At 48.1% G+C, this 16,615-nt stretch overlaps 1 protein-coding gene across 3 annotated transcripts in view; it reads right to left on the bottom strand.

Annotated features, from left to right (window-relative positions):
- The window catches only part of Adamts16 (ADAM metallopeptidase with thrombospondin type 1 motif 16), a 147,987-nt gene that overhangs the window by 52,585 nt on the left and 78,787 nt on the right, over positions 1-16,615 (bottom strand). For all 3 annotated transcript variants that reach the window (XR_010050385.1, XM_063257940.1, XM_023560913.2), the window contains 6 exons: positions 12,905-13,053; positions 11,479-11,651; positions 10,518-10,648; positions 8,450-8,573; positions 7,837-8,081; positions 6,734-6,872 (listed from right to left, as the gene is read on the bottom strand). Coding sequence is in view for 2 of the 3 variants with exons in the window: in XM_063257940.1 (XP_063114010.1) it covers positions 6,734-6,872; positions 7,837-8,081; positions 8,450-8,573; positions 10,518-10,648; positions 11,479-11,651; positions 12,905-13,053 (961 nt within the window). In the remaining variant the exon portion in view is untranslated. The remainder of the gene's footprint in view (positions 1-6,733; positions 6,873-7,836; positions 8,082-8,449; positions 8,574-10,517; positions 10,649-11,478; positions 11,652-12,904; positions 13,054-16,615) is intronic.

The raw sequence follows: 16,615 nt of genomic DNA, 5'->3' as shown, positions 1-16,615 counted from the left end.
ACCATGTCCCACAGTTTCTGCCTGGCCCCCAGGGCAGACTGGCTCTGCTTAGTGCTTCCCTCCCAATCCTCCAGATCCTGCCCTCCTTCTGTCATTGTGCGTCTGAAACCCCATGCTCACCCAAGAGCCAACCACCCAACCACCTGACCTAAGTTAATCAAAGAAAGCACTGTCAAGTTCTTGCACAATTTGTTTTCAAGAGGTTTTTTTTTGGGGGGGGGTCCTTAAATGAGGAGCTTTTTCTCACAGTGTGCATGGAATCTGCACCCTCAAGATCTTGGGTTTGAAGCCTACCTGGACCAAAAGTATTAAGGTCTTACACTTGATACCAGTGCTCCTGTGTCTCCGGGACTCACTCCGTCCTCCCCCTTCCTTCTTCCCCTGCCCTGGACTGAGCCATACTATTGGTTCCCTGGTCTCTGGGTGGGGACAGCAGACTGTGGGACTCTACAGACTTTCATGGTTTCTATATTTTATAAATACACATATCTAAACACATATGTGATAATGTACCTTAGTGTGTGTGTACACATCTCTTAGTTCATTTTCCCTGGAGAACTCTAACACACAATAAAAACAATAATAGACATAAAAGCGGATTTAAGTGCTCCTTTCTCTGTTTCCCAACGTCTCCGATTATGAGAGGATGAAGACATATATGAAGCAGCTACGTGTGTCATGGTGCTGTGCCCTCCCTGGTCCGCTTTCCCAGCAGGCTGTGCACAAGGTGCCTCCTTGCTGTCTGGATGAGCATTTGTAGCACTCAGGATTGATTTCCTGACTGCGGCACACTGGTGAGATGATTTCTCACCATTGCTCACAATCCATTGTCAGAAAGAAAAGTCATACTGCCCAGGAGGTGCCAGAATCACGCTGGCCGATGCGTTAAAGAAAATTGGTATGAATTGAGAAGACAGGGGAAGGGTGTAAGATTCAAGGAATAAAGCCAGAAATTCACAGAGAACAATCGTTAACTGGCGAGGTGACGCCTGGCCACAGAAGCTGGGAGCTTAATGAGCAATGTGCTAAAAAATGACTTTCATGTCTTTGCAGAAATCAGTTCTGGCCTGCACCTTGGAAATCACTTAAAAATCTTCATGTTTTGCCAAAGATTCTGAAAGAGGAGCATTCATTCTTAAGGACCAAAAGTTTATCAAAGAATTTCTAAGTCTTTAATAATGGCAGCATGAATTACAGCTATAGCCAAAAGCTTTATCCCCCTCCCTTTTTTTTCCTGTTTTCACTTTTTAATAAAGAAAAACCAAGAAGTGTAACCAGGCTTGCATGTAGAAATACACAGAGCCCTGGTAGACACTCTATGAACCAATGTGTGCCTCTCCTGAGAAGCACACCCCACTTCTACAGCAAGGGTCGGCACATGACTGAATGCGGTCAGAAGCCTTCTCCAATCTGGGAGAGAGAAAGGGATGACAGCTCAAGAGGCCAGCCTGAGTGTGATCCTGGAATGGGTTCAGATTCTGAATGACACTGGTGTATTTAAATGACCATCTATCTAACCCATACTACAGCTCAGAGAGTGGTGACAACAGTCACTGATGGTTGGCTGTGACATCTTGCTGTGTCTGATCAGAGTTTCTCCCTAAGAGGAAACTGGCCCAATTGTTAATTTTCCTGACAGCATTATCCTGTCAAAACTGGCAGAGAGATGTTTCAATAGCTAGCTTTTCCAGTATTATAATGCAATTCCTAAGGCAGAGAGGTGTTTAGCTCACAGTTTTAGAGGCTGGATGTCCAAGCAGCATGATGACACTGACTCTGACCCTACTGCCTCCTCAGCTGTAAACATCATGATGGAACCACATCTGGTTTCTCTCTTGTCATAAAGCCATCAGGATGGAAGTATGAGACCCCACTGAAATGATCAAATCCAACCCTGTCACTTCCCCAGTGCTCTCCTCTCAACACCATGGTAGACTTAGATTTCCTCCTGCTTCCCACCATTATTGTAAGTTAGGGGGTTCAGCTTCCGTGACTCTGGGGGACCAGCCACATTCTAACAATGACAGATGCGCAGTGCACCTTGCTGTAGGCCCTGGGACCCCTTTTTGAGGTTCTCCCTTAGCAGAGTACACAGCACAGGGACCCCAAATGCAGGCCTCCAGAGAGCTGGTCCTGACCACATGGCCCAGGGAGGGGCAGCATGGACACCTCACCAGAAGGGTCCTGCTCTGGGAAAGGTAGGCTTCCTGTGTTCGCCTGAAACACATGGATGTGGACAGGTGGACATCACACAGTGCAGGTTCACAAGACAAAATTTGTTTCTTTTCTCTTCTGCTTTTTTTTTTTTTTTGTTTTAGGAAATAAGATTGGGGATCGAGATGTAATTTAAATGTCGTGAGACAGTTGAATAAGGACCCAGAAGGCATTTGCAGTTGACCAAGTCAAAGGAGGCCAAGGCAAGGAGGAAAGAATCAGGTCCATTTCAGGCAAGTAGTGACTTCACCCACGAGGTCCCATCTAAGACAGGGAGAGGCACTCTGACTCCAAGCTTCAGAACATTCTAGAACACTGCACAAGGAAGGAAGTGACCTAAACAGAAGCAGCACCTGTGCAAAAGCACTAGTTAAGTGCACTAATTAGTTGAGTGGCAGGGAACAAAGGCACCATTGCTCTGCAAAAGACAGCTGGGTGCAGCTGCTCTGCTGGGACACAGGCCCTGCCTGAGAGGACACAAGCTGTGCTGTGTCCTGTGCCACCAAACCAGGTATTCTGACTGCTCCTGGATCCTTGCACACGACTCGGTGCACAACCCCACATTTTCACACATGCACTCTGGAAGAATGCCCTCCAGATTATGTGCTTCTGTGAGTCAGGGATATATATTGTTTTTTTCTTTTCTTGTATAGACTCAGAACTCAGCCAAATGCACACACATCCAAGAAAGCCTTGCCGGACAAGACACTGGATTCCCAGGTCAGATGTACAGACGCCCATGAGGTGTGAGACTAAGACATCAGGAAACAGTGCTCAGCTCACGTAACCCAACAACTGACTGCTCTGTGCTGCTCACTCCGGAGAAACAAGGGCCTCAGCCCAGGTCCCCTACATCTCCCGGGATGAGGTAGGAGTCCGAGCACTTGCTGTCTGAAGGAGAGAATGAATGAATGAAATGATACTAGCAAGACGTGGGGAAGATTGTTAATGAGCTCATTCCTGTCTTCAAATTTAATCCCGAAATGAAAATTTAAGCCCAGAAATATTTACAGATGGTGAAGAGGCTCTATGGAAAAAATTATAATAAGAGAGGTTGGTTTACAAGCCAACTTTAAGATCTGTCTGAGAAATCTGAATCTTAGAAGAAGATCTTGGTTCAGAGGAAAAGCCTGGGCCCTGGAAGTTGGACAACAGACATTAGAGGGTGGGAAACGTCAGCTAAAATCAAACTCAGTCAGTGCTTCACTTTGCCAGGGACACAGAGGCTTCGGATCAGCTTCAGAATACATGGAACCAACTGACCCACAGGTGCTGACTCAGAAGAGCTACATAATTTTGAGGAGCTACATAATTTCAAGGAGAACCAAGGGCCCAATGAAGTCATCACCTTGACCAAAACCCCCAGCCCAGCGACAGACACAGCGGGCTCTGCTGCTTCCTGCCTGGGTTCCTGGCTTCCTGTGCCCCTGCTGGCATCTGGGGTCCCATCAGGATGCCTGAGAGACTCACAGGGAGCCCAGTCTGGGCTCCACTGAGCAGGGATCTTAAAATACAATTGTGATTATATATTAAAAAATTAAAAATAAGAAAAGAATGGAAAAAAAGTCGTCAGGAAAAAAAAGTGGAAACAGCTAAATTAAGGAAGCGACCTCTATGTGCACTGCTTTGGGTTTCCCAGCACGCTGGACAGTTTGGGTCTGCCAACATCTAAGGAGGATAAATCTGCAGACACATGAGAAGGATGCGTACTGGGCCATCAAGAAAAGGGATGGTCATCCGTGCCCCTCCTGCCAGTCTGCGAGGAGGTTCTTCTCTCACACAGTGGAAAAGCAAGAACGGTGGGCATTTCTGGTTTTCACCCTCTGATGCTATTCAGTCACACAGTTAAACACGCTATGTTCAGATAACACAGGATTTAAACAATCTTGCAGAACTCAGAAGGCCCCAGCCAGGGAACTGATGAAAAATTTTACTGCCTTACAGTAACTAAAGAGTTCATTGTAAAAGACATGTCATTAGCTATTACTAAATCCTGAGATTTCCAGCGTTCAGAAAGCAGAGACAGTAAATTCGGTTTAGTCAGAGTAACTGCTTGTAATCGGCAATGTCTGGGAAAATAAGTGTCTCTCTCCAATAATCATTTTAATTAACACCCTGTGAACAGCTGTGTGACTGAGGGCCAGAGGAGGCCATCAGACAGGTCCACCAGCACAGATCAAAGAGACGCTGAGCAGCACACCCCAGGGCCACTGCCTTAATCCTTCACGGTCACCAAACAGGCACTGCCCACAGGGGCGGTGGCCTCTCCACCGACACTTTGGTCTCCTCCGAGGGACCCTCAGTGGGTAAGCACAGCACCAGGAAGGGGGAGCAGCAGCGGCTGCACTCCGCAGAACGCTTCCCTGGCCCGCACCAGTGCACGAGGCTGGGCGACCAGATGCCCGGGAGTCAGCAGGTCGGCGGCTCCAGGGTGCCTGCTGGGCTATCTTAGGCGACTCCAAACCTCTGACTTCTGCAGAACTTGAATGAGGGTCAGGAATCCTGAGACCTCTGAGATGGGGGGCTAAGGGCTCCCTGGCACTGATGGGCACAAGAGGCGGTTTCCAAGGTTCTGCTGAAGCCTGATTTGAATGCTGCCTGGCCCATTCCCTTTATACCCAGAACCTTGCTGAGACAGGATGGTACCAGCAAAGAGCAGGGGCCCCATGAATGGCTCGGAAGGCTTCCTTTACCTGATCATATGGTGACTAAGGTGTATGATCCTGGAATAAAACCTGGGGGACACTGAGGGGGCATAGGGAGAACAAGAGTGGGCTGAGATTTCTCGCCAACCCCACGCGGAGGCAGGGTCCTGGTAGGGGACCCATTGTGGATGGCAGCCCTTCCTGAGTGGAGTGCCCCAGACGGGGGGCACAGCCAGAGAGATACAGTCTGCTGCCCCTCGAAGATGGTGGGTTTCCACCAAGAAGGTTCTGCAAGGGGCCACAGCCCCCAGGAGGAGGACACACAGCCATCCGCGCTCCACTTCCTTGTGCACTGAGAAACCCTGATTTCCCATCAGAACTGAGAACAAGCTACACTGTCACTGACTCTTCAGAGAAGTTTAAGAGAAGGGACTGGAGAGTGGACTTTAGGCTGATTTTCTCCAGGAGCCCAGAGGGAGCATCATTCCCTCGGGGTACAAGCACTAGAAATCCAGGGGACATCAGTAAAGTGGAGAGAGCTGGTGTCACCTGGCCACTCCCTAGGGACGCTTCCATGGGATCCAGGAATCAAAATGTGCAGCAAACGTGCTCTGGAGCTTGTGATGTCCCCATGCAAATGCAAAGCCTTGGGATTGGGCTGTTAGGTATTCCAATCAAATGCTATTTGTTCAAAGGCCCTGGAGAGGAAGACCAAAGCCTGGCTGTGAGGTCAGGATGGGAAGAGGGCATGATGCTTAAACGCCAACTTCCACTTGTTGCTCAGAGAAGCCCACATCTTACAGTTTTGCCCAGCTTTTTTTCCAGAAGAAAGAGGGCTCCTCTGGGCAGCCTGCCGTGTCCCTGTCCGAAGCTCCACTGACTCTGGTGGCCCGGAGGGCTATGCGCTCTCCCGTCTGTGCAGAAAGCAGGCATATTTCCCCATAGAAAGCCTTGCATTTCTGAATGAGTAGCTTCCCTGGCGGCCAGAATTTAAATAGTTTGTTTGGTCTGGCACTGGCTCTGCAGACCGGCATGCTGGTTAGTTACTCCTTCAAGTTTCCTTTGTTTTTTCTATTCATTATTGTCACCTATTAAGACCACGTGGATTCTTTTTGATATTGCTTTCTCCATTTAAGAGTTCTTAAATTATGCAAGTTTGTCATTGTGTACTGTTTTACTTAAATATAGTACAAGCTAAATTCTAAATTATAAAACCTGGAACGTACTTAGTTAACATCCATTTGTCTTCTTGGAAACTTGTATGTTTCATCAGATATAATTTACTTTTTTTCTAAAATTGCAATATTCAGTTCCCTTCTTTATCAGACAGCTCATAATGGCTCTATCTGTTTCAGTGAACTGCCTTAATTAAATACTGCCAGGGCTGAAAAGTTTTGTGACATTGACAAAGCCAGCTCTTATCGTCTGATAATCTTTTTGATTATCACTTTCTTCCTTACCATTCTCATTGAGACTTTCATAAAATTCACCTTTTCTGGGTTAATTTAAATATATAACTCAAAGGTAATTTTCTTTCGTGTTTCCCAAATGTATTTGCATATGAAAGCCTTACTCTGTATCACTGAGCTGTATGCACACAATTCTACTGCTCATCGTTAACGCACCTGGTAATTACAGTGAATTCCATTTGAATAATCTCAAGTCACAAGACCATGCTCAAGATAAATTTTAAACAAGACGACAGGGGACGCTAGCCCACTAGGTGATATTTTGAAGGCCACACTAGTGGAGAGAGTAACTGGGACTCAGAGTCACTGTCACAACTAAACTTGCAGAGAAGCCCTGGGTAGCTCCTTCAGGCCCGACAAGCCCCCTGCAGTGGTCCCCAGACGGCATCAGGAGAAGGCACCTACCCCCTCCACAGGACACGGAGCATGCGGAGCGCACAATGGCCCACGTGTAGCGAGGCTGAGCTGCGGACTTCTTCTCTGCACTGGACCTGGGCAGCGAAAATTCCCAGGCCACACCCGGATTCTTGCCCTGGAACAGAAGCTGCCAAAAACAAACAAACAAACAAAAAGTAAATAAAGCAAATGGACATGAAATCCACAACCACACAGTAGTTAAAGCCTTCTGCACTGAGCTAAAGCATCAACAGTAAGAAACAAAGCAGCTGGTGCCAACGACAAAGCTCCATCTTCCAAAACATGCGCCGACTATCCAAGTGGGGAGAACAGCCCCATCTAGACTCAGGCGCACTTGGAAGACATGGGGGCTCACATGCAGTGTCTCCTCCATGCATCCTCAATGCCTGTGTGACCACGCAAAGGTACAAGGGTCTCCCCGGGTGTCTCTGTGAGATCCTGGCATCCACTTTCATCCCAGTGAGTCAGAAAGAGCAACTTTTGAATAAATGACTTTTCTTGAATTGTGCACAGAAATAGGATAAGGCAAGGGTTTAGCATTTCCTCAGCCTGCCATGGCAGCCTGCCCAGCCTTGGGGTAAATCAGGTAAGAAACCCATCTGCACTAGTAAGCCTGCATGTTCTGAGCAGAGAGCAGAAGGGCCTGGGTCAGGACACGACCAGCCACAGGGCACCGGGGCAGAAGAGACTGTGTGGCCGTGACCAGCAAGGGGTCAACGCTCTGACACTGACAGGTCATCATGCGGCACAGGTGCTGCTTCTGGATGCCTGCTTTGGACCTGTAACTATGGGACTGGGCAGTGCTGGCCCCTCCCAAAACACAGACACAGATAAGGCCCTGAGGCCTTGCTTACAGCAGCTGAGCTTGCAGTAGAGGCACACAGTGAGTGTGGACTGGTGAAGACCCATGGTGAGGACACAGGAAAGTCTACAAACTAGATCACATGCCAAGAAAAACAAGGTGCTAGAAAACAGTCCACTGCCCCTTTCAGCCCACTGACAGACTGCCCTTGGTCTTGCTAACATGTTTGCATGCTTGCAATTAGTCCAAGGGCACAAAACCACAAAACATCAAGACCATGAAACCCTACCTCCACGATGAGCGTTTCATTGGTCGGTCCAGTGGAAGTTAAGCTCTCGGGCTCCTTATAGGACCGTCTGTACTCAAAAGCAGTGCCTGAAAACTTGTACCATCCTGGCCAATCTACAGTCCACTGTCCGTTCAGGTAGTACCTTCTGAAGACATTGCGCACAGAAATGTAAGAAGTAGATACATTCATCTCATAGATGCGAATACTCCGGGCTCCAGAGGGAATGGAGACCATGTGATAATACTCTGGATAAAAGAAATGGGGAAAATGCAGAATTTCATTTAATTGAGCTTGTCCATAACCAAAGCTTGGGAATCCATGTTTGGAAGAGTTGATAGGTGTATTTGGGCAATCAGTTATGCTCAATCAAATATGACTTATTTTTATCAACAGGAGCAAAGCTCTGATGATTTCTGCTCTCCAATAAGCTGGTGATCACTTCCTGTCCAAACCAAAGCCTGGAGAAGCAAGGGGCTCCTACAGCAGGAAAGGGACAGGGAAGGTTTGCACTGCCTGAGTGTTTGATGTTTACACTCTCTCCAGCTGCTCCCACAGAGGAGCTGCAGATCACACCACTCCAGCCCCAGCCCCCAGGCAGTTCTGAGATACTCACGGTTGGTGTGGTGGGGCTTGCTGTAGACACCCTTGTGAGTCACACAATCCGAGTTATTTCCCCTGCACACTCCACAGGAGTCCTCAACAGCATCAGATCCAAGGATATTGTCACAGCCAACTCTCTGGAGGACCCATGAGGTCACATGTCATCCATGGAAGAAAGGACAACACAAGCAATAATGTCACCAGCCTCATGCAGGAGACCTCCTCCCCACTCTCACTGAAAGTCTCCCCAAATTGGGGTATGAACAAATATTTATTGGATACCCAATATGTGCACAGTGAGACTACACTTCTACTCTGAGCAGCTTTGAAACATCATACACAGCCTGTGGCCTACAGTGCGGCTGCCCAGCTGCAGTATCAGGAGCCACAAGTTAAACCCGTGGGCTGTCACGGTGGAGACACAGGTAAACGTCACACTGACACAAGCAGCGTGGTACAGTGGCAAGTGCCCTGGGGCTAAGGCAGAGATGTGGCAGCTGCCACCAGGGGGACTGTCCCTAAGTCAGAAGAGGCAGTGTGACAGGACTCGGGAGCTCTGTATGGTTTCTGTGATGCTTGTTTTATATACGCCCTGCCACACAGAATGAGTTCTATATTTAAAAACAACAACAACAAAATCCATTCAGAACCAAAATACCCAGCCTACCATCTCCCTTCCTTGAAATTCTTGGGACATATAGAGACACATGAGCTAGAAAGGTCAAGTATCATGCACATTTGGTGGTTCTAGGGACCCAGCAGGACCCTGGCCACCCTCTAATGGGCACATCTGTGTTTCTAGAACATGGTATCTATGGATTTGTGGCTAGAGAGGTAAAGAAAACCCACTGATGGTCACACGTGGGCTCAGGGCACATTTTGGCACTGAACAAGTTCAGGTCCCAAAGCTCTTTCACAGCTCTTTGGATTTTAATTTTTCTTCAGTGTTTTGGACTTCAGAGTTACAAACACGGGACTGTGACACTGTAGGTATCTGACTGTTCAGTGCTCCTGGCGGGCATCCATAATAATAATATATTTAACAAGTCACAGGTCATCAGGATTGTGAATGACCTGACGGAGGAAAAGGTCTCATGGACCATCTCGGGACCTCCGCACATGCAACAGAGCTACTCCAGGGAGCTGGGGGAGGGCACAGGGTCCCACAGCCACATGTGCAATAGTCGGACACTGAACCTGAGGTTTGCACTCTGTGGGACATGAGCATCAGCTCACTTGTGCAAGGAGAAACTAGCTGTTCCCTGCAGTGTGTCTGATCTGGTAGCACCTTCACTCTGTTCATCATAAAATTCTCCCCTTCATGAAGGGGGATGAGCTCCTCATATGCATTTTTATTTTGAGACAGTGTCTTGCTATGTAGGCCAGGCTGCCCTTGGCCTCGTGGTGATCCTCCTGCCTCAGCCTCCCAAATGCTGAAGCTACATGCCCGGCTGCTCCCTACGGCCGCTCATGTTTTTCCTACCTATTGCTTTCTTCTGTGTGGTGCTCACCTCCTGGCCGGCCCTGTCCTGTGGCACTCAGCTGAGACATTGATGGGGCCACTGCACAGTGACAGCTGCAACGAGTGAACTGTCCCTGCCTGAATGCTCAGAGAGTACACCTAATCCTGAGGCCCCCCTGCCTAACCCTAAGCCTGCTCTCCCAGGAATCTGAACGCCTCCTCTGGCAGTGGTGGTTGTGGTGGAAATGCCGCTCTTCCCTCCCTGGTCCTGCCCATCGCTGACTGGGTCAGCGCCTAGAAGCCTGGGCTTTGGGTACCGTGCTGCCGTCTCCGCTTCCCCAAGCCAGGCTTTCAGGCCCAGCTCGGATGCTCATACTTCTTGCTCCCAGGTGCCCTCAAGTGTCCCAAACCCACAGCTAAGACAGCAGCGGACCGGCCTCTGCTGATGCACTGCAGCAGGGCAGCACCATCAATGCGTGCACCTGGGGCCTCTGCACCTGCCTGGGACCTGCGGGGAAGGCCTTCTATTGTGTGTTTGGTCTTTCTAGCCCTACACAGTGCCTGATGCAAAGCAGACCGTCCGGAGACATTTGTTGAATGAAGAAGCGATGGTTATTACCTCACATATCCCATCTATACAAACATTACGGCTATCCTCCGAGCATGGGGTCCCATCTTTCACTTTATTTGACAAAGAAAAGAAGAAATCAAATCCTTCTGCGATACAGTAGAGTTTGCATAAGTCCTGATCTTAAAAAGAAATACACACACAAACACAAATAAGAAAGATACTTAAGCTCGGATCATTTTTGCTCTAATTTTAGATAGATTTTTCTACTTTTTCCCCATAAAATAATTCCCACAAAATAACACATTGCAAAGACATTTTCAGTGATTTCTTCTTTACATTTGTTGTTATTACTCTTAATGTTTTGCTCTTAATTCTCTTAGTTTTAACTCTTATGTTCCTTACTGATCTCTGTTATATAACGGCTGGCACATAGTAGGCATTCAATAAATATTTGTTGGCTTCCCTACAACATTAATGCTTTGCTACATTTCACTGCTGTTCTGTAGAAATGAAAAGGTCACTATAGTGCTGTAGCAATATGCAAAATTCTTACAAATAGAATATAATAAAGGAATGAAAACATCACTGAATTTCTTCATGCAGTTGGCAAAACACATGCAATGCTAAACTGAAGAAGAAATGACTTTTAGCCAGGGATATAGCTCAGGGGCAAGCACAAGGTCCTGAGTTCAATTTCTGGTACAAAGAGGAGAGAGAGGAGAGACAGAGAGAGAGAGAGAGAATTTTTAGACAAAATCGCTCATACTATGCCACTGCTCTCTGCTTGGTCTGGGGACTTCTGACCATGCACTGGTCAAAGGTGGATGAGATGCCAGGGCAGGGTGGCAGGCCAGATCAAACTTACTCCCAGAGTACACACAGTATATGGCAGAGACTCCCAGAACTAGGGCAACTGGTCTACCTGAACGTTGCATTGCTAATCACAATTCCTTAACAAGCAAAGATGGCAGAGCGCAGGGTATCGCTGGGAAGCAGGGCTGGGATTTACCTTCCACCTGAGTGTATGGTTTCCACTTGTAGCGCCACCCGCGGAACTGCTTGCTGTTGTGCTCGGCACACTGGGCAGCGCGGAAGTCCACACTGTCCTGGGGACACTTACGGCTGTTGCAGAGCCTCAGGGTACGCGTGGAGCCCTCACAAAACTTCCCTCCGTGGGACGGTCTGGAATGCATGTTTGGGGTTAGAAACTTCAGAGTTCGGGGCTACTCTGTTCTTCCTGAGGATGGCCACAGTCAGGGCAGGTGGGGCTGGGGCTCCAATTTACTAAGAGGGGGCAGTTAAGGAGGTGCACGTGGAAGCCAGGCATGGTGTCACATGTCTGTAATCTCAGCATTTGGGAGGCTGAGGCAGGAGGATCATGAGTTTGAGGCCAGCCTGAGCTACATAGGAGGTTGAAGACCACCTAAAACTACATATAGAGAGAGGCTTTGTCTCAAAATAATACATACTTGGCAGCAGTCACTGACATTCTCCTGTGTGAGTGTGACACAGCTCTCCACTGCCAGCCTCTCTGTGGCAAAGCCAGGACATCAGGACCAAGTCAGGCAGACCTGGAGCCACTTGCTCACCTGTGGAACTCACGTGCACCCCAGGTAAGAGCACATGTGGACAGGTGGAGCTGGGGGGACTGTGGGAGTACAAGGAAGGACTACATAGGTCTTAGCCCAGGAAGATGAGGAGCCCCGTCCCTGGCCCTGAGGGTGACTGGTCCACACAGTCCTGTCCCTGGACAGAAGCCCGGTGGAAAAGCAGAATGCAAGGCTGAAAAACCAAAAGCTTCAGTTTTGCTTTGGCACAGCAGGACTGATCTTACTGATGCCCACTCGCCTGTGTTCCATAGGCTCTTCCAGGGGCTCTTTAAGGAGACCCTTAGTTCTTCAGAGGTTTGTAGTTAGCACCTACTTCCTGAACACCACTCAATATCGGTTGCTTACTTATTTTCAGGAGTCAGGAAGTTATACAAGATCAAAATACATCTTTCAATTTTAAGAAAAATTGTTACAGTAAAATCGTCCTTAACCTCCCTCAAAATCCTTCCCATCGTCCCTGCCACGTCAGAAACAGCCCTGGAGTCCTCTTTCAGGAGAGTCTTTAGTTGCACTGTTGTGGCTTCCCTTGATGTCTTGAATTGACTCAAAATATGTCCCCTTCATGCTCATTTTGACTCTGGGGAAGAGACAGAAGCTACATGGTGCCAGATCTGGTGAATAAGGGGGATGGGGATGCAGAATCATGTTTTACCAGCTGGGCCTTTTCTCTTTGGGTAGCACTCAGCGTGGACCGTGTTTTGATCACACCTTGTATATTAAAGTGGAGAAGAAACGCTGGAGTCAACGCCCTCCCTTCCTCATGCTTCGTGTGACACGGTGTAAGTGCAGAGTGACAGAACACAGGGAAGGCACGGGCACACCTACCTGGGGTTGGAGCAGAGGCGATCCCTGTGCGACACGCCTCCCCCGCAGGTCCTGGAGCAGGGGGACCAGGGCGACCAGTCCGACCAGTGGCCGTGCGTGGGCTTGGGACCTTCGTCCCCGTACTTCACGCACTGTCCTCCGCGGCACCACTGAATGATGAAAGAATAAGGAAACATTTACTTGTGCTACCGACCGCAGGTGGATTCGCCTCGGCACTGCCGCAGTGGGGGAAGCTGCAACACAGGCACATGGTCCCCCCACCCCAAGTGGTATCCAGTTCAAGTGCATTTAGTGTTGCTTCTTTTGCTCTCCAATGTAGCATTGTTCTATAAAGTCTCACAGATGAGGGCTGATAGAAACACACAGTGAGTGTTTAAATCTTTAAAACTCATCTTTTCTGTAATGTGTAAAAAAATTCAAACATACAGCATATCTTCTGATCGACCCTGCCAGAGGGCATGAAGAGAAAACTTATTTTCAGTCACCTGAGCTGCAGGAGCTGAGCGGGTTCACTGAGTTGTGTAGCATGGACACGGACACTGGTGTGACTGAGCTCTCCTATAACAACGCTTTGCAAGACTGAGGCTCCCAGCAGCTGGACTTGGAGCTGGAGCTGCTTCCCTGAGGGTGTGGTAAAGGTCACCCCACTTTCCGTGAAGATAAGGCAGTCTTTGTGGAATTCTATCCGGCCCCCAGGGATGGAGACAGGATTGCTTCTCCTCTCTCTCTCTCTCTCTCTCTCTCTCTCTCTCTCTCTCTCTGTCTCTCTCTCAGAAAATGCACTCATGATTTTCATCTGCCTTGACCTCTGTCATGCCAGTGCTGTCACAGTCTCACCCTCTGCCCAGGGGTGCCAGACCCTCTGCTGTGGTGCCATCTGTGAGGAGCTCGGTAGTCCAGGCTGCCTGCTGAGGGACAGAAGGCGGCCTGCATGGGGCAGGCAGAGCCTGGCTTTTGGGTGGGGACAGGGCAGTCACAGCACTGCAGCCCTAGAATAGAGCCAGCAGCTCTATGCTGGAGGGCAAAGGACATGTAGATAAGGGGAAGAGGACACTATGTCCACAAGGCTAAAAGTGGGCAAACACTGCTGACAGGCGGCAAAGGCCATCTCAGGTGGTTCTACTTAAGACGACTTAAGGAAGAAAAACCAAATCGTGAAAGAAGTAATTCTGAAAGCCTGGCCCATTCAATTCTTTTGTTTTTCTGTATAAGCAAGAATAAAAGAAAAAAATACAAACAAGAAAGGAAACATAAGAAGGTGTGCCTTTTTCACTACCACCTGCCCTTGCTGCAGGTGACACACAGAAGTCCAGCAGCCCCCTGAGCTCCATGAATCCTGCAGAGGGGCCAGGTGCCTGGAGGATCTGAGGCATCTCCAGAGCCAGAGAGGGAGGAGGAGAGCGAAGCCAGCTGTGCTCACTGGGGACAAAGCCTCCAGGGAGGAGGGGAAGCCAGGTGTGTGCTGGCTGTCACTGCTCTTTGTTTCATTCTGTTAAAAAAAAAAAAAAAAAAAAAGATTGGGTTGTCGCTTTCCAGGAGGCAGCAAATAGGAGGACAAGAATCCACAAGTTCAGTGACTCAGAAAATCCTTGCAGGAGAATCCGTGTTGGTCTGCAGATGCAGAGGAGACCCGGATTCCCCGAACGGACAGGTAGGTAGAAGGGATCAGGGCTGTCTCAAAAGTACTCGTCTGCATGGTGTGGAGGCGTGCTGGCTTCATCTGTTTTTACCGGGCACCCATGGGCGTCTCACTGTGGGTCATGGTGCTACCACCCAGGTGGTGTTAACACCTGGCAAAGCTCAGAGGTCCCAAATGGATAGTGGCTCTGTAATGGCATCACACTTTGGATTTTGCTTTTGTTTTGTGTACTGGAAATTGAATCTAGGGCCTCTGCACGGAGGCTACATCGCCAGCTCTTGATCTTTTATTCTGAGACAGGCTTTCGGTATGTCACTCGGTTGCCTTGGCTGAGGTCAAACTCGCATTTCTTCTGCCTTGGCCTTCCAGCGTGCTGGATCACAGGTATGTGCTCACCATTGTGTGTTTTTTAAAACACTTTTAAAAGGGAGATTTCAAAGATTCATACAATAGTCTTAGGAAATCCTTGGAGCTAGCACCGCATTTTACCAGGTCTCCAAATCCCATCACATCTCAGCCTTCTCTCCTCGGTCTTGAATCTCTACTCATCCCTAAAAGTAAGGACTTAATAGAGACCATTCATTATCATATCTAGAAACTTACAATAACTTCATAACATCATGAAATGTCCAGGTTCAGAGTTCCACTTGTCTCACTGTTTTCTCTGAAATGAGGTCTGTCTGTTGCATTAGCGGATGGTTCTTCAGCCTCTCTCAATGTCTATGTTTTCTCTTGATCCTCTCTTTCCTATCAGTTCACTTGTTTGTCTGGTAGAGTCTCTCATATTCTGGATCCTGATGGCTGCCTCTCCCGGGCACCTCCAAACATGGTTCTGTGTCCTCTGAGTTACCTGTACCAGGCGAATTCAGATCCAAGGTGAGAGCAACTCGATACGCCTTTAAGTTAAGTTGCTCCAGTTTGCTTTTCATAGAGATTACTGTGACAAAATTTAAGGTAACAGCAAATGTTTACATGCTCTTTCAATACACATGGTTCATCCATGTGTTCATCTGTAGTACTAGAAATTGAACCCTAGGTCTTCACACTGAGCTACAGCTCCGCCATTTTTTGTTTTGTGACAAAATCTCTAAATTGATAAGTTTCCCAGACTGGGTTTGAATTTAAAATCCTTCTGCTCCAGCCTCCCAAAATGCTAGGATTACAGGTATGTGCTGCCACCCCTGGCTCATCATTTTATTTTTTAATATATAAGAAAATGATTATCTAGTTCAGGATTTCATTTTCTTTGATAAAAGATAGAAGAGTGCAGAAAGCTTTTTCCAGCCCTTTTCTGTGTGATGCTGTGCTTTGTGGATCATTTCACAGAAGACTGTGGATGTCTTCCAGCTCCCTTTTTTGCAGTTACATAATACTCTACCCAGTGCTGTTTATTTCTGAGCCAGTTTTTTTCTTGATGGACATTTGTATCATCTCCAATCCTTTGTTTGGATAATCATAGATGTAGGAAATTTTCTTGAAATGAATCTTTTGTTACTCGTGCCAGCATTTCTTTAAGTAACTTTTCTACTTAAAAGTAAAAAACAAACCCTTTCAGAGAATTTGAATCAAAACACTTTTGTCTTCTCTCATGAGGTTAGGAGAGGATGCTTAGGTACCTGTGCAAGTGCACACACATGCTTGTGCACATATACTTCTGGACTCAGCCTCAGGCCGTTCACAGGTATTTGCAGAGCTGGGTTAGGCTTACAGCCCTGCATCCCAAAGCAGCATTTCCCCTAATTGTGGTTTTGCTTTCAGCCTCCTTGTCTCTGACAAGTGACAGTACCTGACAAAGAAATTTTCCCTTCCTGCTTTTGTCTTTGACTGTTGAGGTCTTTGTTTCCTGAATTCAACCATGGTGTGATAATATAAAGTAGAAAATTCTGGAAATGAATAATGCATGATTTACAGGCACCGTTCTGCACACAGGGTGAAGGCTTGCACTGTCCTGTCCGTTCCGTCCTGCTCTGGGGGTGAAGTGCAGCCTCGCTGGACCGCTGCTCCCGTTCCTCACGTCCTCACCTTGCTGGTCATCTTGACAAGGACCCCTGCGTAGTCTGGGGAGGTGGGGG

This window comes from Cavia porcellus, unplaced genomic scaffold (genome assembly GCF_034190915.1).
Source record: "Cavia porcellus strain 051 isolate PalLab524CR breed Dunkin Hartley unplaced genomic scaffold, mCavPor4.1 scaffold_11, whole genome shotgun sequence".
NCBI classification, from domain to species: domain Eukaryota; kingdom Metazoa; phylum Chordata; class Mammalia; order Rodentia; family Caviidae; genus Cavia; species Cavia porcellus.
The sequence above is the reverse complement of the archived record's forward strand: the minus strand, read 5'-3'. Positions and strand labels throughout refer to the sequence as shown.